Source organism: Purpureocillium lilacinum, assembly GCF_023168085.1.
Source record: "Purpureocillium lilacinum CBS 284.36 DNA, scaffold_3, whole genome shotgun sequence".
NCBI classification, from domain to species: domain Eukaryota; kingdom Fungi; phylum Ascomycota; class Sordariomycetes; order Hypocreales; family Ophiocordycipitaceae; genus Purpureocillium; species Purpureocillium lilacinum.
The window spans coordinates 214,346-237,152 of record NW_027072113.1 but is presented as its reverse complement, the minus strand read 5'-3'; the positions used below and the strand labels follow the sequence as shown (position 1 = coordinate 237,152).

At 59.4% G+C, this 22,807-nt stretch overlaps 9 protein-coding genes across 9 annotated transcripts; 5 read left to right on the top strand and 4 right to left on the bottom strand.

Annotated features, from left to right (window-relative positions):
• Nucleotides 1-521: 521 nt before the first annotated feature.
• Nucleotides 522-2,178, top strand: PLICBS_003937 (uncharacterized protein; the record flags this gene model as incomplete). The annotated part of the gene is made up of 7 exons (XM_018327980.1): nt 522-619; nt 718-850; nt 919-1,180; nt 1,245-1,673; nt 1,727-1,833; nt 1,886-1,985; nt 2,045-2,178. The coding sequence occupies 7 exons, from the start codon at nt 522-524 to the stop codon at nt 2,176-2,178; spliced, it is 1,263 nt and encodes a 420-aa protein (XP_018173498.1).
• Nucleotides 2,179-2,566: 388 nt separating this feature from the next.
• PLICBS_003936 (uncharacterized protein) lies at nt 2,567-4,744 on the top strand (the record flags this gene model as incomplete). The annotated part of the gene is made up of 2 exons (XM_018327979.1): nt 2,567-2,821; nt 2,876-4,744. 2 exons carry the CDS (start codon nt 2,567-2,569, stop codon nt 4,742-4,744), a joined length of 2,124 nt encoding a protein of 707 aa, XP_018173497.1.
• A 305-nt stretch (nt 4,745-5,049) lies between these two features.
• Nucleotides 5,050-5,922, bottom strand: PLICBS_003935 (uncharacterized protein; the record flags this gene model as incomplete). Its single annotated transcript, XM_065600346.1, has 3 exons — nt 5,050-5,127; nt 5,177-5,709; nt 5,757-5,922. The coding sequence occupies 3 exons, from the start codon at nt 5,920-5,922 to the stop codon at nt 5,050-5,052; spliced, it is 777 nt and encodes a 258-aa protein (XP_065456418.1).
• Nucleotides 5,923-7,562: 1,640 nt separating this feature from the next.
• Nucleotides 7,563-8,996, top strand: PLICBS_003934 (uncharacterized protein; the record flags this gene model as incomplete). The annotated part of the gene is made up of 1 exon (XM_018327977.2): nt 7,563-8,996. The coding sequence occupies one exon, from the start codon at nt 7,563-7,565 to the stop codon at nt 8,994-8,996; it is 1,434 nt and encodes a 477-aa protein (XP_018173495.2).
• Nucleotides 8,997-9,323: 327 nt separating this feature from the next.
• PLICBS_003933 (uncharacterized protein) lies at nt 9,324-10,007 on the bottom strand (the record flags this gene model as incomplete). Its single annotated transcript, XM_018327976.2, has 1 exon — nt 9,324-10,007. One exon carries the CDS (start codon nt 10,005-10,007, stop codon nt 9,324-9,326), a length of 684 nt encoding a protein of 227 aa, XP_018173494.2.
• A 1,639-nt stretch (nt 10,008-11,646) lies between these two features.
• On the bottom strand, nt 11,647-14,163 carry PLICBS_003932 (uncharacterized protein; the record flags this gene model as incomplete). Its single annotated transcript, XM_018327975.2, has 3 exons — nt 11,647-13,259; nt 13,322-13,717; nt 13,776-14,163. 3 exons carry the CDS (start codon nt 14,161-14,163, stop codon nt 11,647-11,649), a joined length of 2,397 nt encoding a protein of 798 aa, XP_018173493.2.
• A 2,767-nt stretch (nt 14,164-16,930) lies between these two features.
• PLICBS_003931 (uncharacterized protein) lies at nt 16,931-17,626 on the top strand (the record flags this gene model as incomplete). Its single annotated transcript, XM_065600345.1, has 4 exons — nt 16,931-16,981; nt 17,168-17,274; nt 17,343-17,495; nt 17,578-17,626. 4 exons carry the CDS (start codon nt 16,931-16,933, stop codon nt 17,624-17,626), a joined length of 360 nt encoding a protein of 119 aa, XP_065456417.1.
• A 241-nt stretch (nt 17,627-17,867) lies between these two features.
• Nucleotides 17,868-18,923, bottom strand: PLICBS_003930 (uncharacterized protein; the record flags this gene model as incomplete). Its single annotated transcript, XM_018327974.2, has 1 exon — nt 17,868-18,923. One exon carries the CDS (start codon nt 18,921-18,923, stop codon nt 17,868-17,870), a length of 1,056 nt encoding a protein of 351 aa, XP_018173492.2.
• A 1,426-nt stretch (nt 18,924-20,349) lies between these two features.
• On the top strand, nt 20,350-22,660 carry PLICBS_003929 (uncharacterized protein; the record flags this gene model as incomplete). The annotated part of the gene is made up of 2 exons (XM_018327972.2): nt 20,350-20,392; nt 20,679-22,660. The coding sequence occupies 2 exons, from the start codon at nt 20,350-20,352 to the stop codon at nt 22,658-22,660; spliced, it is 2,025 nt and encodes a 674-aa protein (XP_018173490.2).
• Between the last annotated feature and the right edge of the window lie 147 nt (nt 22,661-22,807).

Here is a 22,807-nt window from a genome sequence, read left to right as displayed (position 1 = left end):
CAGCTCGTGATTATATATTGACAAGCGGCAACTGGCTCGGACCGGACGCTTCGTTGGCGATACCTTGGTCTTGTCCTGAGGACGTCACCGAGCACCACACCGGCATGGCTTACCCCAGGTTGCCGCCCCTGTGTGAGAGACCAACGGGTGAACGCTTACACGCTGGCCAGGAACCCAGTCAGCGATGTAGCGGGGATGATCTGGCTTGGGGCTAACCCCGCGCTGCAGGAGGCGCAATCCGGGGGTGGAGTTCTGGACCGTTGGGGGCTGCGCCGACCGGCAGTCGCAGATGCGGGGGGATCACCGCGGCGAATGCGGAGACTTTCCCAGCAGGTTCCTCGAGGCAATATTGTCCGAGGGCTCTGTTACTTCCCATCTGGAGCCTGAGGAGCAAATCGTGCCGACATCGTGGTCAGCCGTTGGCGATCGCGGGCCACCAGCGTTCAGGCGTTGACGACACGCCCCACTGTCTTCATCTACACGAGCCAAGTGCATAAGTCTTTGGGTCCGTGTTCGCTGCCATGGGCTCTGATCAGCTATGGTCTCGGTTACCGCCTTCGCTTCTGTCGCCCATCATGACCGGCAAGGACCGCACGGACGGTAGTGATGTTGAGGATGAGTAGGTCCACCGATCAAGCGAATCCAGACTGGGCTGTTCGTTCTCAGTCCCGGTGTGCTCTGAAAGGCGCTGCTGGCTGACTGACTACATGCGCAAAGCCTCACAAAGTGGTCTCACCATGTTCAGGCTGCCCGATCCCCTGGACAGGGCCATGGAGTCCTGCAGTTCCCCTTCAAGGACCCCAAGGCCGCACAGTACCTGATGCACTTTATCCACGACCTATCTCCATGGGTGAGACCTCGATTTATGCGGTCACGCCTCCACTCCCGAGGGCATGTGAGCTTACATTCAACCGTTAGGTTGACATATGCGACCCCAAGCGGCACTTCGCCACCGAAGTGCCGAAGCGGGTGTGCCATTTCCCGTTGCTGGCATTCTCTTTGCTTGCCTTTTCTTCGCGCCAATTGAGCTGCAAGATGGGTACTCTGGACCCGGCCTGTGAAGCGTACTACTCGCAGGCCATCACAATACTGATTGACTTGTTGAACGACCCGGTCCAGTCGGTCCATGAGAACACACTTGCAAGTATTGTGTTGTTGCGTCTCTACGAGGAGTTCTCGGGTATGGATGTCGAAACCATTTGTGTATGTGCAAAAGCCGTGTCGGCTAATGGTCTCTTGCGCAGACGTTGACCTAGGCACCCACCTCCTCGGCAGCGCCAGGATCCTGGATGCGGCGTCGAGCTTCGCGGCCCAGGGCGGACTCGGTGAGGCGGCAAGTTGGATCGTCCTGCGGCAGAATCTCTACGTGTCGTTTGCTAATTGCGCGCCCGTCAACATGGACCTTGCACACTATCGCAATTCGAGCGCCTTTTTAGAGGCGGACGACGGATCAATCGCGAACCGTGCTGTCCTGTTGTGCAGCCAGGTGTTGGCCTCTACAGTGTGCTCGACTCGCCAACCGACTCTCAAAGAGTGGACTGAGCTGTACAATGATGCCACCAGATGGGAGGAGTCTGTGCCGGGGAGGTTTCGCCCGTACTATGTCGAGAATGTGTCGGCAAAGGAACCAGGCCGCGCGTTTCCCCTTATTTTACTAACAAGACCGGCGCACGGTATGAACCATCTCTCTGCATGAAGACGCAGCACTGACGGTGAGCATGCGCAGTGCTTGGCTACCAGCACTTCTACCTCGCGCGCCTTCTCTTACATGTTTTTGACCCGCGGCATTGGCACCCAAGCCTCCATGCATTCAGTACCCGATCTACAGCAGAGGTAAACGTCTCTTCGCGAAACCTCAGTAAATGACTGACGCGATAACTGGCAGGGCTGTGCTCTCTCCGATCTACGTGCGTTTATTGGCCTGGCCGTGAGCAACCCAAAGGTGATGACCGCGTCTTTCACTGCGCATCATGCGCTCCATACTTGTAAGTAGTTGCGAAGGCCCGATTGACAGCCGCGCCGCATCACTAACCGATCGACAAAGGTGGCTGTCTTTTGCGCAATGCAGAGGACAAGGAGCGGGAGGCGGTGCTCGAGTTCCTGCGAGGGGTGTCAAAGAAGACTGGCTGGAGGATACAAAAGCTCACAGAGAAGCTGAGTGCGGAGTGGTCAGCCTAGAATTATCGTTCGGCGTCCAAAGCCACTTGCGTCTAAGTGTAACGACCACATGCAGGAAAATAACGTCCCCAGGCGCAAGTGGTGCAGGAAATGTGCAGCCCAGCCCAGCACTGGACCCTGCTCGCCCAGTGTTGCAGCTTTTGCGCAGGTGGTCGTGCGGTCCTAACGAGGCAGATTTCGGCGGCGACGCACATCTGGTGTGGCAGCAGCCCAGATCCGGCAAGTTCTGGCGATCGGTCGGAGTCGACTCCACGATCTGGACTCCGCGATTTCTCGCCCCTACGGCAAAGAGAATGTATCGGTATATCATCTCCTCAGTTCAGATCATGTTTGGTAGTCTTTGGTGTAAAGAAATAGCATTTGCGTTCAATCAAAACACTCTTCAATCATGGCTTCGTTACCAAAGGACGGTCTTCATGACATGACGTTGCTGCTGGCGAAGCTGGCGCCGGCCACCGTGGGCGACATGGTGGCCCTTGTTATCATGGCGGCCATGGCAGGTGCTTACCTCTTCCCGGAGTACACTTGGAACAATCCAAGCCCTTACAGGCACATTTGGTATGAGAGGCCGCAAGATCAGGACGCTGCGACACGGTCGGCCACCCGCGCGACACGCAACATTGCCCAGCGACTCGAGGAGCTGGTGAGTCGCTCGACGATTGGTGTTGTTAGACTCCCGAAACTGACCAGGGCACAGGGTAAAAAAGTCGTCGTCTTTTGGGGTTCGCAGTCTGGCACTGCCGAGTCCTTTGCGAAGCGGCTCGCCAGAGAGCTTTCCCAAAGATTTGGCCTGGCTACAATGCCAGCCGACCTCTCAGACTTTGACCCGGAGACCATCTCTTCCATCAACGAAGACAAGCTTGCCGTCTTTATCCTTGCGACTTATGGTGAAGGCGACCCAAGCGACAACGCCAACCAGTTCTGGGACTGGGTTACCAAGACAGCATCTCCTTCGTCGCTGTCCTCTCTGCGCTACGCCGCCTTTGGCCTCGGCAACAGTAACTACCTGCACTTCAATCGAGTAGTCGATTTCATTGACAGCGCTCTTCAAGAGGCCGGCGCTCAGCGCCTCCTACCGGTAGAGAAAGCCGACGATGCAAACGGCGACACGGAGGAAGACTTTTGCCGATGGAAAGAACATTTTTTCGCGTTTCTTGTAAGCGGCCTTGGGATCAAAGAGCAAGAGCAAAAGTACGAGCCCATGGTCTCCGTCGTCTACGACACGTCCATGGAGCCCATCGACCTGCACCATGGCGAGCCAGCTCAACCGCGAGGCAAGGGCTCTACCTCCAAGACGCAAGCACTAGCCATCAAGCACGTGCGTGAACTATTCACGAACTCAAAGCGAAACTGCCTCCATCTTGAGATTGACATTTCCGAGCACCCTGAGCTAGTCTACAAGACTGGGGATCACGTCGGTGTCTGGCCTGTCAACCCCGATCAGGAGGTTGACCGCCTCTTTCGGGTGCTTGGCTTGGCTGGCGACAGAGACACGCCTCTTTCAATTAGCGCTCTCGACCCAGCAGTCAAAGTTCAACTCCCAACTCCTACGACCGTCGGTGCTCTTTTTCGGTACTACGTCGAGATTTGTGCCCCAGTTTCCCGCGAACTGGCTCGCGCCGTTGCCGAATTTGCGCCCTCTCCAGAAGCCAGGTCCTGGGTCCTTGAGCTATGCGCCTCTAGGGACTTGTACTCGCAGTTCCTGGAGCGAAACTATGTTACTCTGGGCAGATTACTCGAGCGCGCTCTTGGGGACAGCGATCTGGTCTGGTCCGGCGTGCCGCTGGCATTTATTCTGGAGAATCTGCCAGAAACGCGACCTCGGTATTACTCGATTTCATCCTCGAGTGTTCTGTCTCCCCGGTCTGTGTCGATCACTGCGCTCGTTTCGAACACGGCGCTCGGCGATGAAGAGCAGACAGTGCCTGGAATCACGACAAACTACCTGCTAGCCAAGTCTCACGCACACCATGAGGTTACCATCAGTCCTTCGCCAGCTCCAGGGCTCTCGTACCATCTGCCGGGCCCTTCCGACGTTCTGAAAGAGGCCAAGGTGTTCGCGCACATTCGCCGCTCGACGTTCAAGCTCCCCACGCAGCCCTCATGCCCACTGATCATGCTCGCGGCCGGTACCGGACTTGCTCCCTTCCGCGCATTCATCGCTGAGAGGTGTCGCCTACAGTCCATGGGGAGGCAGGTCGGCGACATGCTGCTTTTCTTCGGCTGCCGACACCCAGACGAAGACTGCATCTACCGCGCGGAGCTAGCGGAAATGCAGGCAGCATTGTGCGGAAAGCTACAGATTATCGTGGCATTTTCTCGGCTTCATCAGACCGAGAGGACATATATACAGGACAAAATGGCTGCGCATGAGACCGAAATCTGTCGCCTTGTGGACAGTGAGGGCTCGATATACATTTGCGGCAGAGCCAGCATGGCAAGAGATGCCGGTAGGACACTGGGTCAATCTATGGGCCACCACAGAGGAATGGATGAGCGCCAGGTTCAGGACTGGGTAGCGAGTATGAAGCGCACAAGAAAGTGGCAGGAAGACGTCTGGGGCTAGGGACCGAGAGATACTGCTTCAATACTCTATTATATCGTGTCATGTCAGGCCCAGCCCCAAGCCTCTTGAAGATAGCGAATCCTGTTGGCGTTTAGCAAATTGCGTCGTTCTTCAGAGCGCGTACGTACGTAAATGACGTGGACCATCCAAATTTGTCTCTTGTCTTCGTCAACATGTGCAGAAGGACAGCCTGTTCCTCTCGCTCTGTGAATCGATCTCCGACCAGCGAAATCGCCATGCAAGCGACCCTGAGATGCCGCATGTCAGCAGTGCGATCACAGGATCGAGGATGACTCCCTTTGTCCTCACAAATGCGCAGGATGAACTCCATCCATTGACTCTGCAATTCCGCAGATGGTTCTGACATCCTCTCGGATGAGTGCCTGTTGACGATCAGTTTATTAAGCAAGCCTGGAAGAGCGATTGACGTACATCCCCGCGCTCCTTGGCAGACCTTTGAGCGGCCCCCAACAGCGGCACCCTCGGGTTGTGCGCGAGAAGAAGAATCTTCACCAGGTGGTAGTACTGCAGCCCAGCAGCAACTACGTTGTTCAAAAGCCAGATTTCGGGAAACATCGTGCCCGGAGACGCCCGTACGTACACCGGGTCAAAGGACGGCGGCCTCGCCTCCATCCACGTGGACGAGTAGCTTGCCAGGCGGTCGTAGGTCGCGGTGCTGCGCTCCTCGGCATGGCAATATGTAACGGCATCGGCGAGGTGAAGGAGCATCCTGTTAGTCCACGTACGGTCATCGGCGCCCTGCGTAAGCTTATGCATGGTGTGGACGTCGACGTCTGAGGACAACGGCGCTTGGTGCATTACGGAGATGTATAGTTCCTGCCACAGGCCAGCCCAGAGGACCTTGTCGTCAATGGATCCCGGCTCCGCGGTCGTCTGGGGACTGGTCACGGGCGCAGACCAGATAACGCGTACCAAGTTGCTGCCGTTCACCTCCGAGACCAAGCCTATTCGTTGCTTAGCATATGATCGTGGAAGCAGAAAGCAAACGCACCGTTCAAGTTCTCAATAGTACGGTGCAGCAAGGCCACGGATGAGTTGCTCCTCACCGAATCCTGGCCTTTGCTTCGCGTTTTGACACTCGGCCACTCTGGTAGCGGATCGCGATCCAGCGTCCCGTGTAGTGAATGAGCCGCGGCCGCCCCAATTATCGCATCCATCAATTCTGGACATGAAGTGGCATCTTCTACTAAATCTGCCGCAAACCGCCTGGACTCATCCCATGGATCCAAGGAAGGCCCCAGCTCATCGATAAAGTGGTGGATGAGTTCCGCTTCGGCCCTTGTATCCACCAAATCTTCGTAGTGCCTGGTGGAAGGGTTTGCATAACGAATTGCCGAGTCATCTTCAACGGGCATCGGCAAGGCCCCTTGCCTACCCCACAAGCCGTACTCTGGTTCCCTTGGATGGGTGCATTCATCCCATGGTCGTTCCGCCAGAAGTGCCGGCACGGTGTCGCTTAGACCTTGCCTGGTACTTGTGTTCAGCGCTCGGTCCACAGCTGGCAGCTCATCCGTCTCTTCTGCTACATCTATTTGGAGGACGTCGTGATTAGCTGCAACGATGTCGTCGTCCTGGCCGTCATCATACGACCTCGCAACCTCTAGGGTCTGGTCGATGAACTCTATCTGCTGGCGCTGCGTCTTGAACCACGTTTGATGCGGCGAGAATGGAAACTCCGTCGAGTCACCGCTAGCAAAAGTTCATGTATCAGCGTCCTAGTTTTGGGAGGAGGGCTGTCACCTCGACGAGCACGGCTTACAACAAAGGGTCTGAGCCATTGACGAGACGGAACCGAACAGGGCGGTTACATCTCCAGGATTTCTTGACACATCTCGAACAAGGTAGCTTTCCGTCGCCTAGTCCAAAGCGTGAGTCTCACGCCTACGGAAACAGGGGCAATTGCAACTTACACTTCAGGTGTCTATCCCGGCGGATCAATATCGCAGTCAGTCCCCGCCTGTGCTGCGATCTGACGTTGCACCTACCTTTCTCGGCAATTCTAGAGACGTCAGACATCAATTGCTAGTCCATGCAAGATACTGATACTATACCTCACAGCCTGGCACGCGCTTTCTTCTGGAAGGCATATCAGTCCGTGCAATTTTGCCGTCACAGTTGGAAAGGGCAAGTTGACCTTCAGTGGAGAGCTGGGGCCTGTGTGTTGATAGCCTGAACGGGCAGTTGGGGAAACCCCGACGTCGGGGTGGGGTAAGCCGGGGTCGCCCTCGTGGTGTGCCGGAGATCGTCCCCTGGTTGCCTCTTGGTGGGCTGGAGTTCTTCCCGCTGCGTCTGAAAGGGCAAAACTTTCCGAGACAGCCACCCCGCCGCGGAGGAGCCTTGGAACTAGTGGAGGGTCAGCGGCGCAGCAAGTGCCGTGGAGGGGCTGGCATGAGCGACTGGCATCCCGAGATCTTGTGCAAGTAGTATCTCCAGTGACGATGCTTGATGAATGCGGCGCGCCGGTCTTACACTGACTAGCCCATTGGCGATGCCAGGCGTGTTGGCTGTATAAAACATGCTTAGGCGAAACGTCTTTGCACGCATGAAGAGAGCGTATGAGCACTCAATTGCTTCACGAGTCCATACGAAGTAGCTGTGTACCTTGCTAATATGCCTGCTCTTCACGTCGAGCTCGGTTCCGTGCCTTACGCGCACTTGCTTGCCGCGTGCGCAGTCGCGTTCTTCTTCGTGTACCCTTTTGCCCATTACCTTCGCGATGCCAAAGGTAGGCACTCTCCGAAAGCAAATGAGTAGAACCTCAAAGTAACACGGCCCAGGCTTGCGAAAGTTCCCCACCATGTCCACCTTTTCGGGCATGTCGAATCTGCCATTCATGATCCTGGCGCATGGTGGCAACCGCTCAACACATCTGGCCAAACTACACAAAAAGGAGCCAGTCTTGCGCACAGGACCAAACAGCCTCTCATTTGGCAGCGTGCAGGCCATCAAGGACATTTATGGCCACGGGACCCCCTGCGTGAAGGAAGAGGCCTATATCCTCACTGCTGGCACGCATTATCACCTCGCCGACGTAATCGACAAGGCCGAACATGCAAGAAAGCGCAAGGTCTTGTCGTCGGCATATGCCCTCAAGAACTTGGAACGCTGGGAGCACAAGGTGGCGGACAAAGTTGACCGGATGCTGGCTCAGATTGACAAGCGCTGTTCCGCGCCGCTGCCCAAGGGTCAGAGCTACGCTGATCCAAAGGAGTCGCTGGTCGACTTTCGCGCTTGGATCAATTTCTTTTCGCTCGATGCCATTGCGGACATTGGCCTCTCCGAACACCTCAGTCTGCTCGATCAGGGGCACGACCGGGTGGTCGCGCAAAGACCTGACGGGACGACATTCGAGGTCGGCCTCCGCGAGTGCCTCTACCCCGCGGCGCGTAAACAGTCCCTCCTCCTGTGGAGCTACGACTACTACAAGATTCTCGACAAGATCTCCAACGTCATTCCCTTCTACAGGAAAATGTCGGAGTCGGGCGTCGGCTGGGAGGCAATCGTGCTGCGACGCGCGAACCAGCGGCTCGAGCGCTACCGCGCCGGCGAGAAGCTCGACGACTTCTTTCAGGCGCTCATGGAGGACAAGAACGGCACGCCGCATGGCCTCGAGTGGGGTGAGATCTTTGCCGAGATCAACATCATGATGAATGCGGGGAGCGTCACCACGGCCATTGCCATCACCAACGTCCTGTACCAGCTGCTGCGGAACCCGCGCGCCATGCGCCTACTCCGCGAGGAACTCGACGCCACGTTAGAACCAGGTGAGAGAATCGCGCCATACGATAAAGTGAAGCACCTGCCCTACCTGCGCGCCTGTCTCGACGAGTCTTTGCGGCTCTTCCCACCCACCCCGCAGGGGCTGCCACGGAAGACACCTCCGGAGGGCATGACCATCATGGGGCGTTATGTTCCGGGAAACACCACCGTCAGTATATCTGCCCTGGTAGCTCACCGCGATGAGACTGTATTCCCCGATGCAGAGCAGTTCTTGCCGGCGCGATTCCTGGGTGAAAGCGGCAGGGCACTCCAGTCATCATTTATAACGTTCTCCGCCGGCGCAAGAGGTTGCATTGGCCGAAACATTTCCTACCTTGAGCAAGTGGTGCTGCTGGCATCACTGCTGCATCGCTACGAGTTTGCCATGGTGGAGGGGTTCGAGCTGCAGAGGCTAGAGACGATGAATCACATCTTGGGCCCAATGCCGCTCAAAGTTTGGAGGAGGGAATGATATACGTAGACTAGGTTGTCAATCTCAATTTCCTACGGAGCTGCAACGTATGGAGTGCGCAGGGCCACTCTTCGATTCACATAGATCAATCACTGGGCCGTAATCTTGACTCGCGAAACACAGCACAACGCACACGACGCAGGATTGACGAGATCAGTGTTTCAACCACCCGTACTCAGCGGACAGATTGCTCCCAAAGGCATCAACATTGCGACAATGGGTTTTATTTCGCTTAGCTCCGTGAATGCTCGCAGTGAGCTCTTTCCAAAACTCAACGCAAAGGTCTCGTCTACGCGACTGGCGTGCCGACCCCATCGTCAATCTCTCTCAAAGCGCGGCATTTCCCTTGACAGAACCACCACTCTTCTCCTTCAAAGGATCAAGCTTGTGCCTCAAGACAAGGCGTCTCCTCTTCCGCAAACTATCATCTGCCTTCTTCAAAGGCGCAGCCAGTTCTTCCAGGTGGCTCGAGGTCTCCATAGAGCAGCTCGAACCCGTAGTGTAGCGGTCCGAGCTCGTGCCCAGGTTTGTTTGCGGAGCTTCCGCACTCGCTTCCGTAGGCGCTTCACTCGTTTTCGAATGCTCCGGCCTTGTTTGCGCGTCGTCAGCCTTCGCTCCTGATTGTTCCTCTTTTTCTTTTCCGTGCTCCTCGTCCTGGGAATCGCATTTCTTACCCAGGGCCTTCATGTTGGCATGAGCCTTCAGGTTTTTCAGCAGGCTCACACTGGCGTGCTTGCTGGATGCAGGAACCTGGGCCACCACCTCCTTGATGTATTTGAGGATCATGACAACGTCCTTGACCTCTCGGGCCAGGCTCCGGACAACCTCGAGCGATATGGTGGTCGCGACGTCCCCGTTGTTGGCCGCGCGGACAAAATCTGTCTTCGCCGTCGATGCGGCGGCGTTGAACGCCCTGGATAGCTGGCGCGACTGTCGGCGGATGGGCGTGGCGACGTGCTTGCCGCTCCAGACCACCGCCTTCCTGTGCATGTCGATGGATGCCCTCTTCATGTCTCTCAATGAGGAGGTTGCATTTGCTTTGCCAATGGCCAGTGCGGCCAGGGCTGCGATATAAAGAAAAGAAAGGCGCATGGTCGCTTTGAGTGAGTATGTCGGTGTAAATGAGGTCAGTGTCAGCGATATTGGTGGTGATGCCTGACGTGAGGACCGCGCGGTTATGTTGTCGACTTGTGTCGACCGGCCAAGACTGGACCGACGACTTTTTATATATCGCGTTTCCTCGACCAGGCTCATTTGAAGCCCATCTTTTATACATTTTCGTCGTGTGTTCGTGCTCTGTGTTGGCGTATCGTCGAGGTGGTCATCGCATCGACCGTGAACACTTGAGGGGCTTTGTTCACGTTGACCCCCAGGCCAGCCGCGCCCCTTCAGGGAAACGGCGTCGCAACCTTTGGACCTTCAAGTTGGGACGAAATGCTTAGCCCGGCGGCTAGAGAGTCGACTTCAGCAGCGGCACTCGTTCAGTGACACCACTCGTGGTCCAGGCACACTCATGTTCAATGAACGTTCGCTCCCCATCCGCGCAGAGGTCGGGACTCGTTCGTTGGTCGTGGGTCAGTACGACGCCGCAGCAGGGTCGCAGGCCCTTTCATCTGTGTCGAGGGCATTTCTGCCTCTTCGTGCTCATTGCAAGGTACTCCTTCCTCGGGCTCGCGCACGCCCTCCTCGTCCGCTCGAACACGACGCAGCCCTCCGTCTTGACGTACGAGGACAGCGTGTCGCACTGCCGCCCGCACCGCGTGTACCGCGTCGGCGAGATGAGCTCTTGGCACATTGCTTGCTGGCGTTGATGTCTCGCCACGCATGGATGTACATTTACCGGCACGTAAAGCCAGGCCCGAGGTGAAGCGTGGACTCGCGTATCTGGAGTGCGTAGACAGCAGGGTGTTGACGAGACGAACCTACGGCTGTTCGTCCTGCTTTGAAGATCAGTACTGACTGTTCTTCTATCCGAAACGTCTGGACGAGTGTCAGCCGCGATGCTCCCGAGTCCCAATCCCAATATATACATACATACATACATCATCATCTCACACGCACTCTCCCCCAACGCATCCTCAACCGCCCCTGCCATCAATAGTATTCTCCCACCAGACGTCAACGGACCTTCGTCCTCCATCACTGTCGGGCACCCACGCTCGCTCGCCCAGTCGCCTCATGCGGCTGAATGTACGAAACCGCCTCGGGGCACAGGCTGACGGTGACACAAGTAGCGGAGGTGCCGGTGCAGGCAGGCTCCCGCCCAACACACGCCCAGGCTTGCTCGCCTCCCGGGCGGCACTTGTTGGTAGAGGTCGACGCTTTGGGTCATCCGACCCGGGAAGTGTCACCACGGAATCTCACCACCATTGGAGGACTGAATCCAGCTATGCGAACGCGTCAGCGAGTGCCATGCAACCCACGCCGTCGGATCGCCAACAGCACAGCGAGGCTTTCACCGAGGGCGGAGCGCATCTACGCGTCTCCTGAACAAGCCTTGATCGGTGCAATGTGAGGTCGGTAAGAGACTCAGCTGGCTGACCGGCTCAGGTCGCCGCCGCGCATGTCACCGTTGGGCACACTCGGGGTCGTCTCGGTAACAGTTGAATAATGCTGCTTTCTAACGCTATTATACTAGCATACAGCTAGACTACTCGATGGCCTTCTGCTGGTGCACGGCGAGCCACTCCTCCGAGTGCTCAACGGGCGTCGTGTCCACGCTCGCCGACAGGCGGGCGCGAGGCACGAGGACTGCGGGCGCGGGCGCCGTCGCACTCCTCTTGGACGCCTTGATGCCGCCGTTGGCGCACTTGGCACCGTTGAAGGCAGAGTTGGCGGCCGCCTTCCAAATCTCGCTCACGTCCGAGATCATGGGGGCGGTCCAGTACAGACGGCAGTCGGCGTTCTCGGCGACGAACTGCGCGGGCAGGCCGTCGTTGACGTTGTCGCGCAGGATCTGGTCGCGGACGTTGACGGCGGCGGCCGAGGAGCGCTGCAGGGGAAGATCCGTGTAGCGATTGAGCTCGGCCAGCTGCTTGGGGTCCTTGGTGAGCTCAGCGGCCTGCTGGGCGTAGTCAAGGATGTTGCTGAACTGCAGGACCTGGGAGCCCTTGACGCCGCCAACACCCTGGATGGGGCCCTCGCGCGGGCGACCGCCAAAGGCAACTGACTTGACGCCACCCTGGATACGGAGCATCTCCGAGGCCAAGGTGCAGGTGGAGGCGCAGACGCCGTCGTAAAGAAGCACGATGTCCTCTGCCTTGAAGTGCTGCGTCAAGTTCTTGCGGGTGCCGTATCCCGAGATCTCGATGCCCATGCCGAAGGTAGCGTTGACCGTGGTCAGGGGATCATTGAGGTTCCAGCGCATGAGGGAAGTGTAGGGCGTGTCCTTGTGGACCTGGGGCGCGAACTTGTCCTCAAACGTGGAGAACTTGTCCAGCGTGAGGTTGAGGTCGTAGCGGTAGTTGAACCACGACTCGTAGAGGTTGATGAGGGCTCCGTCTGCGCTGTTGGCCGGGTCAAGGTCCTTGACGGCATCGCTGAAGATGCGCGACATGGCGTTGAAGCCGCCGTTCTCCTTCCAGCGGCTGTAGCCGTCCTCCTGAACCTGGGGGAACAGCTGGCGGAAGAAGTCGTAGCCGAGCAGGATGTAGCCTCCACCGTTGACCTGGAAGTCGACGACGAGCTTGGTCTTGCCAGCAGCCTTGGCCTCTTCGAGGAAGTCCTGAGTCACGGCCTGGAACTCGGCCGGGCTGCGGGGCTCGAAGCTAGTCAACACGATGACAGCCACATGCTCCAGGCCCTCGCCAGTGAGATAGTATCCGCTCACGACGCCATCGGTCGTCGAGATGACAGGCTTGGGGTAGCCGGGAAGCTGCTTTGCCACGGCGGCAGCCTTCTTAGCGGCTTTTTGCGCAGGCTGGGGGGTGCAGAACTTCTTGTAGAAGGAGGGGCCGTCAGTGACGCCGGTCATGTCGCCGATAACGTTGGCCTTGTTCTCGAGCGTCAGGTCCTCACCATCAGCAAAGGTGATGGTCGTGTTGGCGCCCTGGTAGATGACGCCGATTCGGCCGCCGCTCTGGAAGTACCCGGAAAGGTTGTTCGTCGCGCTAATAGCCTTCGAGTAGAACATGGAGTTGTACGCCGAGTCGACATCCTGGTTGTACGTAGCTTTGACGATGGTGTCTTCGACATACTTGCTGGCCTCGATGCCGTTGATCTTGCTGACGACACGAGCCGTCTTGGGGTCCTTGACAACATCCTCTGCGCTCGATGTCAGCACTGGACAATCCGGGGTTGGCACTGGGCTGGTTGAGGTAACCTACCGTACAGCTTAATGACGGGCAGGGACTTGCCGTCCTCGCTGACAGACACGAGAGAGCGGTCTCGGCGCCACTTGAGGACCTTGGTCAGGGCATCAGGGTAGAAGACGTAGTGGCCGTCGTGTCCGGGGCCGAAGACGGTCTCGTACAAGTCGGCCTGGAAGGCGTACTCGCTCTTGTACTTGTCGGCCTGCAGGTTGGCCTTGACCTTGGCCAGGTTGGCAAACAGATCGAAGCCAGGATAGAAGTAGTCCTTGGGCGGGTCCTTCTTGTAGGCGGCGTCGCTCTGCCACTCGAGATAAGGCACGAGGGAATCGACGAGCTTGATGGCGGCGTCCTTGCCAAGAGGGACCGATTCCAGGCACTCGTGGGCGAGCGTGGCGGCCACCGTCGGGGTCGCTAAAGGCAGCCGTGGTCAGCGTGCATAGCATATCAGTGGACGAGTCGGCGTGCTCACCAGTGGTCTTCTTCTGCGAGGCCCACGACGCGCTCACCTGGGCGCAGGCATTGGCCGTGGGCGACGTGGTAGGCGTCGTGGTAGGCGTCGCCGTCGTCGTTGTCGCGGGCGCAATGCAGGCGCAGGCGCTCGACAGACGAGCCGGCTGGTCGGCGTTCTGGTTCTTCTTGCAAGCATCGGCCGCGTACGAAGGCACCGCGACGCCCGTGGGCGAGGGCACCGCCGTGTAAGACGCGCAGAAAGCCCGGGCGCTCTCCAGACGGCCGGGGATCTGCGTCGCGCGCAGGGCACGCAGACAGTTGTCCGCGTTGCAGCCGTTGCCCGGGGCGGCGGCGGCGAAGTCGGCCGCGCCGGCCAGGAGGGCCGCGGCAATGACGCCGTTGCGCATCGTGAGCAGAGCCAAGTCGAGAGGTCCCCGAAGGTGAGCGAGTGAGTGACTGGAAGCGCTGCAGGCTTCACGCGTACCAGAGAAAGGGGAGGCCAAAGAACGGGGCTCTCGATAAGTATACAGTCAACACACGACACCTACCGACGGCAAGGCAAGCTGACGGATAGGATAGACCGACAGAGAGACGGGATCGCCAAGGGACAGCGTGAGAGGCGTCGCCGTGAGTTAAGTAGTCGGAATGGCCCAGAAGCACCAGACCAGGCACGGCTGCTCCTCCCATGACGCGCCTCGCACGACCTCACATCTCCAGCGATAACAGCAAGCCCGGGGCAGGCCAGGTCCGTTTGCGCCTGCACAGCCATGGTCGCCATGGTCGCGGCTGCTCGGGGCGAGGATCTTTTGTCGACCATGGCGCGGCGCACCTTCTGCATAGGGATCGCCAGCACGACAAGCGCATGCCGTCAGGCCAGGCTCGCCGGGCGCGGCGGCGGGATGGAAAGGCGACATCGGCTGCGGTGCGTGCGCGCTGCCATGCTGCGGACCAGGAACTCCTGCGATGCTATGGCCGCGACCTTCTCGAAGCGGCAGGTCTGTTGGGCGATCGGGGGGCCTTGGGGGGGCCGGCCCCTGGCCCCCGGCCTCGGCAGCGGCCCCGAGGGCGTTGAATGTGGGACTCGAGCGGGCACGATGCGAGAAGGATATTGGGAGGCTAGCGAGACGAATACGGTCCGCAGTGGCACGTCGTACTGGGGAGCTGGTTTATCTCAGCGGACTTGGTGGTGGTGACACGGGCTGCGAACGGCCCACGTCCGGGCGGGCGCCATGGTCTCGACATCTCCCGTGAGGCAGACGGGTCTGAGCAGCAGGGCAGGGAGGCGGATAAAAGGCCCCAGGCTGCCCCAGACTGCCCCCAACTCGGCGAGATGAGATGAGGCTCAGCCCCAGGATCAGAGTTACAGAGCGATGTGCAGCGCTAGCCGGCGCCTCATTGCCACCCGCACGCCGTCCCGCCCAGCGAGTCGTGGACGCAGCGTGCCTGACGATTAATGAATTTAGCGCAACGTCGTGCGTCGTCCGTCTTTCCTGTTCTGTCGACGCGCGGGCAGCCGTCTCTTTTGGGGGCGGCCCTGCGCAAAAGATCCTCACCTGCCTGGGGGGGGGGGGGGGGGTTACTCAGTCTCGACTCTCGAGAGCGGCGGATAGAACGAGAAAAGACGGGTACCGTACTCGTTCAATCGTGGCATCCATTGGCAAAGAACCATGCGCGCGAGGCCGCAGAGGTTCCAAGGTTGGTCCGACGGGCGGGCAACAGCGAATCTCAGTCGCGCGTTGATGAGTCGATGATGAGTGAGACATGCAGACACTGATCCCCCCGGCCACAACGTGGCTCACCGTCCTGTCTTGACTGTGGCCGCCGTGCGGGGAGCCGGTTCGAACCTGTTCGGATGATGCGGGGAACGAATTGTCTCTCGTAATGCCCACATCGAGCAGCATGAAGCCAATGCCGCTCCCCGCCGTTGCGCTCCGTCAACCCTTGGTCCTGGTCTCGCCTCATCAAGGTGTCGCCTTGTCCTTGCCTAGAGTTGAGCAAAGAAGTCCTCTGCGCGCACTGACAATTGATTGATCCGCCAGCCACGATAGAATCCATTCTTCAAGGCGGCGATCAGGAGCCAGCGTGCCAGCCGCGCACAGCAGCTGGCCCTGCAAGTGCCGGCAGGATGACCCTGCCGTTGCACTCGACCAGGTTCCATGTTGCGCCGGAATCTGATATGCCGTGGCTGATCTCGCCCTGAGTGCAACGTCTCCCCCGTCAAGGACCCGTCCACTCACTGTGAGCTTGTGCACCAACCAAAGGCACATCGCGAATTCCTCGTCGTAGATGCGTGCGTCACTGCCTTGCCTTGCCTTGCCTTGACCACGGCGCGTCTCGAAGCCGTCGTCGGTCGCACGATATTGACCGAATGCGACATGGCCCGAGGCCCCGAGCATCTCTTCAATGGGCCTGCTTGCGCTTGGGCCCTGCCCATCCTCCGCCCTGGACTTGGCGGTGGCGGCTGTGGGTGGCGTCACGGCGGGCTGCGAGATCAGCCTTACGAGCCAGTGCCAGACGAGGCGTTCAATTCATTCCAAGGGCTTGCTGCCGAACTCATTGTCGGGGCAGAAGACAAGGTTGTATGCAGCAACAGAATGCTGGACGAGGATGCGTCAAAGACTCGTTCGAGAATCAAGGCCCGGCAGCCCAGGCGTAAATGGTCAGGGCGGTCGGACCGACGATGCCTCCGAAGTTCGAGCATGCATCGGCACGCCTACCGCAGCCGCACCCGCTCATTGCTGTGTCCTGGTACCGGCTGTCAAGGGCTTGGCATGTCATGCGTGCGCCAAGATGCGCCGAAATTGGGGCACGAATTGGGACAACCATCTGCAGGGTAGGCAACTTCCCCTCGCCCGCGATGCTTGGAAAGAGAACACACTCCATTGGCCACACACCGCGGTGAGTTCGGTGAACTCAGACTCACCGAGGTTCACTTACGTAATCTCACCGCGCCCGTTCTGCCGCCCGTCTCTGCATGCCCTCACCAGTGGCCTCGCCAGAAAACAACGCCTCGTCACTCGACGCCAACAGCGACATCACCTCCTCCCGGGACGCCCGCTGCACCCATCAATTGCCCCGATACGGCGACGGGCAGCAACTTCCATTGCGCGAGCGCCGAGCCAGACCGACACCGCCCGAGAACCGAGCGCCCGCGAGCGACGACCACCGCCCACCATGGTCCAGGACATGCCGCCCAAGGGCGGGTACGAGCCCGTCCAGTACAAGGTGCGTGGAGGCTTCGGGTTGAGATAGTCATTCCATGAGCAGCTGAGCGTCTGGCCATGGCGATCATCTCGGGCTGCGGCCACGAGAGACGTGGCCGGCGCGGACAGAGCAATGCTGCATCAGCATGGAATTTGGACATCAACCGCGATACATATACTCTCTCGACGCAATGCTAACTCTCGGCAGCGAAACCTCCCCGCCAAAGGCTTCCGGCCCGGGATCCTCCTCCTCGGCATGGGCGCCATCATGGGCTACGGCTGGTACAAGCTCGTCGGCGGCATCCGCGAGGCCAAGTACGTCTCCCGTTTCCCTATTCCCCTCGCCCCGGTCCGGCCACGACGCTGACAGATGTTCCCGACAGTGAGCTCGCGCGCGAAAAGATGTGGGCGCGCATCCACCTCATCCCCCTCCTGCAGGCCGAGGAGGACCGCGACCAGGTACGCCGCTACTGGGCCGACCAGAAGCGCGAGAAGGAGCTCATGGGCGACAACGCCAAGGTGTACCACAACGACCGGTGAGTTTCTTGGATGCCCCCATCACATGCTGATGGACCCTGCCTGCTCCTCTGAATCATGCACGCTGACCGTGACGTCCAGGTTTGTTCGGCCGACATATGTCGTTGCCCCCGCGCCGACAAAGGACTAGACGGACGGACGGGAACGAGAGGAGGCGGATCTGTGTACATATGTATCAACGCCGGGATGCATCGACATGGTCGTGCGGCAAAAGAATCATTGAACTACTTTGTTGTCTACTTTGGTGCCGTTCCTGTATACTGACGCGAGCAGGAAGCACATTACTGACGTCTAACATGCGACTATTTTCCCACGACTCCTAGCTCAGACAGCACGACACCGCACCGCGCACCGATCACAACCGTATACCCTCACGCTGGCGGCGACTCGATCCCGACTGTTCGTTCCGTCCATTCCCACAGCTCCCGCGCCAGCTCCCCATCCCAGCACTTGGCATCACCCGCGTCCGGCACGCCCACGGGCCCGAAGAACGCCCCCCTCCCCTTCGATCCGCCACCGGCTCCCTCCGTCGCAGCCGCCAGCTTGTCCCGCACGTCCGCCGCCGCCGCCGCCCACACGATACCGTAGCTCCCCTCGCGCGGGCTCAGCAACCCCCGCGGGTTCGTCACGTACACGAGCATCCTATTCCAGAAGCCCAGCCGAGACACAAGCTCCGTGCGCACCGTCCCGGGATGCACCGCCACGCTGGCGATGCGCCCGCCGTACCGCCGCCGCAGCTCCCCCGCCAGCAGGATGTTGGCCAGCTTGCTCTGCCCGTACCGCGTCCATGCTCCCCCGGGGCGGCCCCCGGTGCCCCCGTCGGGCGTCGTCAGCGCCGCGAAGTCGATGCCCCGCGCCGGGTGCGCAAAGTATCCCAGTGACGTGACGCTCACGAAGCGCACGTCGGCGCCGGGGATGGATGCGGTGCGCAGCATGAGCGGCAGGAGGCGTAGCAGCAGCGCCGCGTTGCCGACGTGGTTGGTGCCGAACTGCACCTCGAGGCCGTCGGCGGTGAGGCCTGGCGGCGTGGCCATGATGCCGGCGTTGGCGATGAAGATGTCGAGGCGAGGGGTGAGCGTGAGGATGGCCTCGGCGGCGGCAGCGATGCTCGCCAGGGAGGCGTGGTCGCATTCGATGAAGCTGATGTGCCCTCGACCGTTGCTTGTTCTGTCGCCGTTCTCCGGTTCCGTCTCACCTTCATTATCGCCACCATCGAGAGCCACGGGCAGCAAATGCGGCGCGCACTCTTCGATGAGCGACCTCGCCGCCTCGCGGTTCCGGCCCGTGAAGAAGACGTGCCCCGGTCTGTGGCGCGCCAGCTCCAGCACTGTCTCCCGCCCCAGGCCTGACGTACCGCCCGTGACGAGCACAGCCTTGCCCTCGAGGCTGGGCACATCGCGTGTCAGGTCGAAGCCACGGAATGACATGACGTGGGAATTTGTCGGCGTCGCCCTCACGGCCGTGGTCAGGGGGTAGTTGCTTGTCGTAGCTTTGCACGCGTCCGTCTGACGGTTTGTCCTAGGCTGAGGATGGAGACGGCAGAGTGCTCCGCGCAGACAGGTCGTATACTTCGAAACGTTGGCCAGCTATTAGATGAACCCGCGTATCTACCTTCGTCCGTCCCCAGGCAGCTGGCCAATGCTCATCTTATACGCATCCCAAACGGCCGGGATAGGGCGACCCCAATCACGGCGGGGCCGTAAAGCCATCGAGCTTCGTTCGCTACGCTGCCCGGCGAAGCAATTAAGCCGCCCGCAATCCTTTGCGTCTCATCGTCCCGTCAAGCGTCGTCCGCGACGCCCGCTCGAGCCGACAACGTCGTCGAGTGCCGCCGAGGGCTTTATAGCGCCGGGTTAGGCTCCGATCCGCTAGTATCGCGAAAAGGTCGAATCTACGCAATGCGCCGCTAGTGCGGGATAGTGTCGCAACCCGAACACTGGTTTCCGTCCTGCCCTATCTCAGTATGAGAGGCACGCGTCCATTACGGCTCGTCAATCGCGCGAATCTCATCAAGATCATGTCCAATTATTAGCAACACACTTAGGGCAAGCTCACTGCGCCGTTCGCCACGCCGATGATGCGCTCCCCCGCGCTGTCGGTGCTGTTCTTCCTTCTTTCCACCAACTTCATGATATGACACTCATTTGATCACATTGGCCCTCTAACTGTTGGGATCAGAGAGGGTCCAGCCGCGCCCTGAATAGGGCGGGCTAACCCCTATCCCTCAAGTGCTCTCTGTGTGCGAGCACGTTGTCAGATAAGACTTAGGGTCATGCATACTTAGCCGGACGGGAGATGCCGGGCTGCTCTTCCTGTCGAAGCGCCCGCGACACTTACCAGAACATGGTTCCGTCGTGCCCCCTGCATAGAAAGCTGGGCCTCTTTATCCAGCTCCTCAAAAGACCAAAGTCGGACAGCAACTTAATTTCTGCCCGGCCTGCAGGTTGTGTTATCGACTAATTGATCCTAGAAACTTCTCAGCTGCCGCGCTGAACGCGCGCACCCCAGCAGCCTTGTCAGCCCCGTGAAGACGAAAAGCAAGACATGCATGAACTCGATCACAACACAGCAAAATAACTGTCTGTCGGGGGCACACTCGTGGCGCCGAGCCCTGGCTCCCGCACTGGGGTAACTACATAGTTACATGCGAATCTTCTGAGGCTATAATACGCCACCCTTTGAGTTGAGCCCGAGGCCCCCACGGCAGCCCTGTGCTGCATGTGAGGTGCCAGAAAGAGCAAGCGCCGAGCAGGGAGTAGCACCAGCTGGGAGGATCAGCGCGACTTATCTTACGTGCATTTTCCTTTACAGTTATATTTTAACTTACGTTCTGTGTCTCTCGTTCTCGTCATCATGAGCTTCCTGCGTCTCGAGCGCAAAGCTTTGACGTACCCCGGTGAGAATCTCTGACATAGGGTGAATAGGGCTCCCGCAGCCACGCAGTCACCTTGCAACTCGAACGATGGGCCATTGGGATGCCAATGCTTCCCCGGCCATGGCGACGACGGCCCCCGGACAAGATGTATCGGAGCCATTCCTCCAAAGTCGCTCGCCGGCGGCTACAACTACCCCGAGTAGCAGCACAAAGCGCAGCGAAATTGCCGTGGGAGAACCATTGAGCCATGGCCCAGCAAGGCCCAGCGGCCCAGGACATCGGCTAGCATACTTTTGGATGCGCACAGCGGTCGTGGTACTGGTCCCCGTGGCCATCACAGCCTTCTACCTGTGGATCTGGCTATACTGCTTGCGAGAAAGCAGCCCGGCCAAGTATGCGGCGTTTGATCAAGTTTGGATCTACTACATGTGGTTCCTCATTGGCGTCTTCGGCCTGGATATCTCTCGCCACGGCCTGTTGGGAGTCGAGGCGGCCATGCTCCAGGCTCCCTTCTGGAAGGCGCGCAGCGCCATGGTCGTCTTGATGCACAGCGGCGCCACTTGGAGCGGACCCGGGGGATGGCGCGCCCGTCTTTGGAACGTGCTGCGCGAGCACGCCCCCGGGCGGTTATGGCACGCGCTCGCCCTCCTCAGTGTCATGCCCTTTGCTGCGTTCCCGTTGTCCGGGCTGACCATGGAGCTGGCCGACGGCTGGGTTCCTGTAAAGACGCCAGCAACGGTCGTCGGCCGGACCTGGGCCGACTTCAACCTGCGGAAGCCCTACCAGACTGTCAACCGAGGAATCGCAGCTTGGGCCAACGGACTACCAGCCCGGCTCCCAGGCATCGGCTTGGTGTACACGCCCCCGTATGTTCCCCGCGACCAGTACGTGTCTCTCGCCTCTTTTCCCAACTCTCTTCCCGCCGAGGGTCAGATTCCTGGACTCTTCCTCGCTCCCCAGGCAGAGACTCCCGTCGGAGGGAGGACATGGGGCCTTCTGGTAGGGTACAACTGCTCCGTCGTCGAGTCCGCATCCGAGTTCACCATACTGCGCCAAAAGTCATCCTCTGCGACAAAGGTCATGGACGGCCTCCGCGCCTTCGCACAGACCGCCGGGCAGAAAACACTCGAGCTCTCCGTCTCTAGCGCTTCCAACTCGTCCATCAATGTCTTCAACCTTACCATAGGTCTTGAAACCGGACGGAACTTGTGGGCGTACGCAGAAATGGGGCTGAGCAGGCGCCCCGTGCTGGGCTACGATGGTACCGAATACCCTTTCGCAGACCAGGAGAGCACCGCAAGCGGAGAGGCCGACATTTTGGAATATGCTTTGTGGCAGGTTCGACTTAATGCTTCCTATCCTGAGGCCGACGAGATGATTGCCTTTAATGACTCGACACGCCCGTCTATCGCCGGGATGGGCCATCCCTTTGTTCGGCAGCCTGACGGCAAGTATGCGATGAACCACACATTCTTCGCTTGGGGACACGACCTGGCGAGCGGCCCGAGCAACGACAACATTGAGAGCTATGCAAATGTCTCCGAGATTGGAAGGACAATTCGGTCCCTTGCAGAGCCAATTGGCGTTCGGTGTCGCCGCGTCTCGAGCCCAGGGGAAGCCAGTCTGGACGTGAAGCGGAGCGAGTTCACCTCCTTCGAGCCATCCCCAGCGCCCCTGTTCAACCGCAGCACCATGGAGATGGAGACGTTCCGCTTCGGCGCCGCGGCAGCGCACATCCTCGCGGGCCGGTACCTCGAGCTCTTCGCCTCGGTGAACGCGCCCCCGCCGCTGGCCTACTCCAACTCGGTGGCGTACCGAAACTTCGTGCAGCCCAAGACGCTCCTCGAGGCCGTCATGAGGGCGCATGCCGTCGACGCGCTGCAGCTCATGTACGACGGCGTCGGGACCATGGACGGGGCGCGCCTCGACCCGAACCTGACGGCGACGCAGCGCGGCAAGATCCTCGAGCGGGGACGCGTGCCCGCGGAGGTGGCTGCCGTCCTGTTCCTCGTCTGGGCCGCGGGGTGTCTAGCTCTCGGGCTGGGGTATGGGTTCCGCCGTCGCTGGTCCGCGACGCTGGACGGGTACAGCCTGTTTCGCTTCGGGGCGGATCTCGCGGACGAGCTTCGTGGCGCGCCGGGGTTTTCGAGCGTGGCGCCGTTTGACCAGTGTAATAAGCTGTCCCGACTTCCTGGCCTGGTGGGTGACTCGGCTGTCGAGTTTGATGTTGGCCATGTTGGGCTTGTCGAGTCGAGTAGCGTTGCCAACCCGGGCAAATTCTATGATTAGTTCATGTAGCTATGGGTCGCCGTCTGAGAGTCAGTCATGCTTTGAGAACAGAGGCCATCACGGCCTCTGCCACATCTCAACACTTCCCAATAGTACAAGCCATGCCCATCATCGCATTACAACCTCTGCGACTTTCCAAATGAAGAG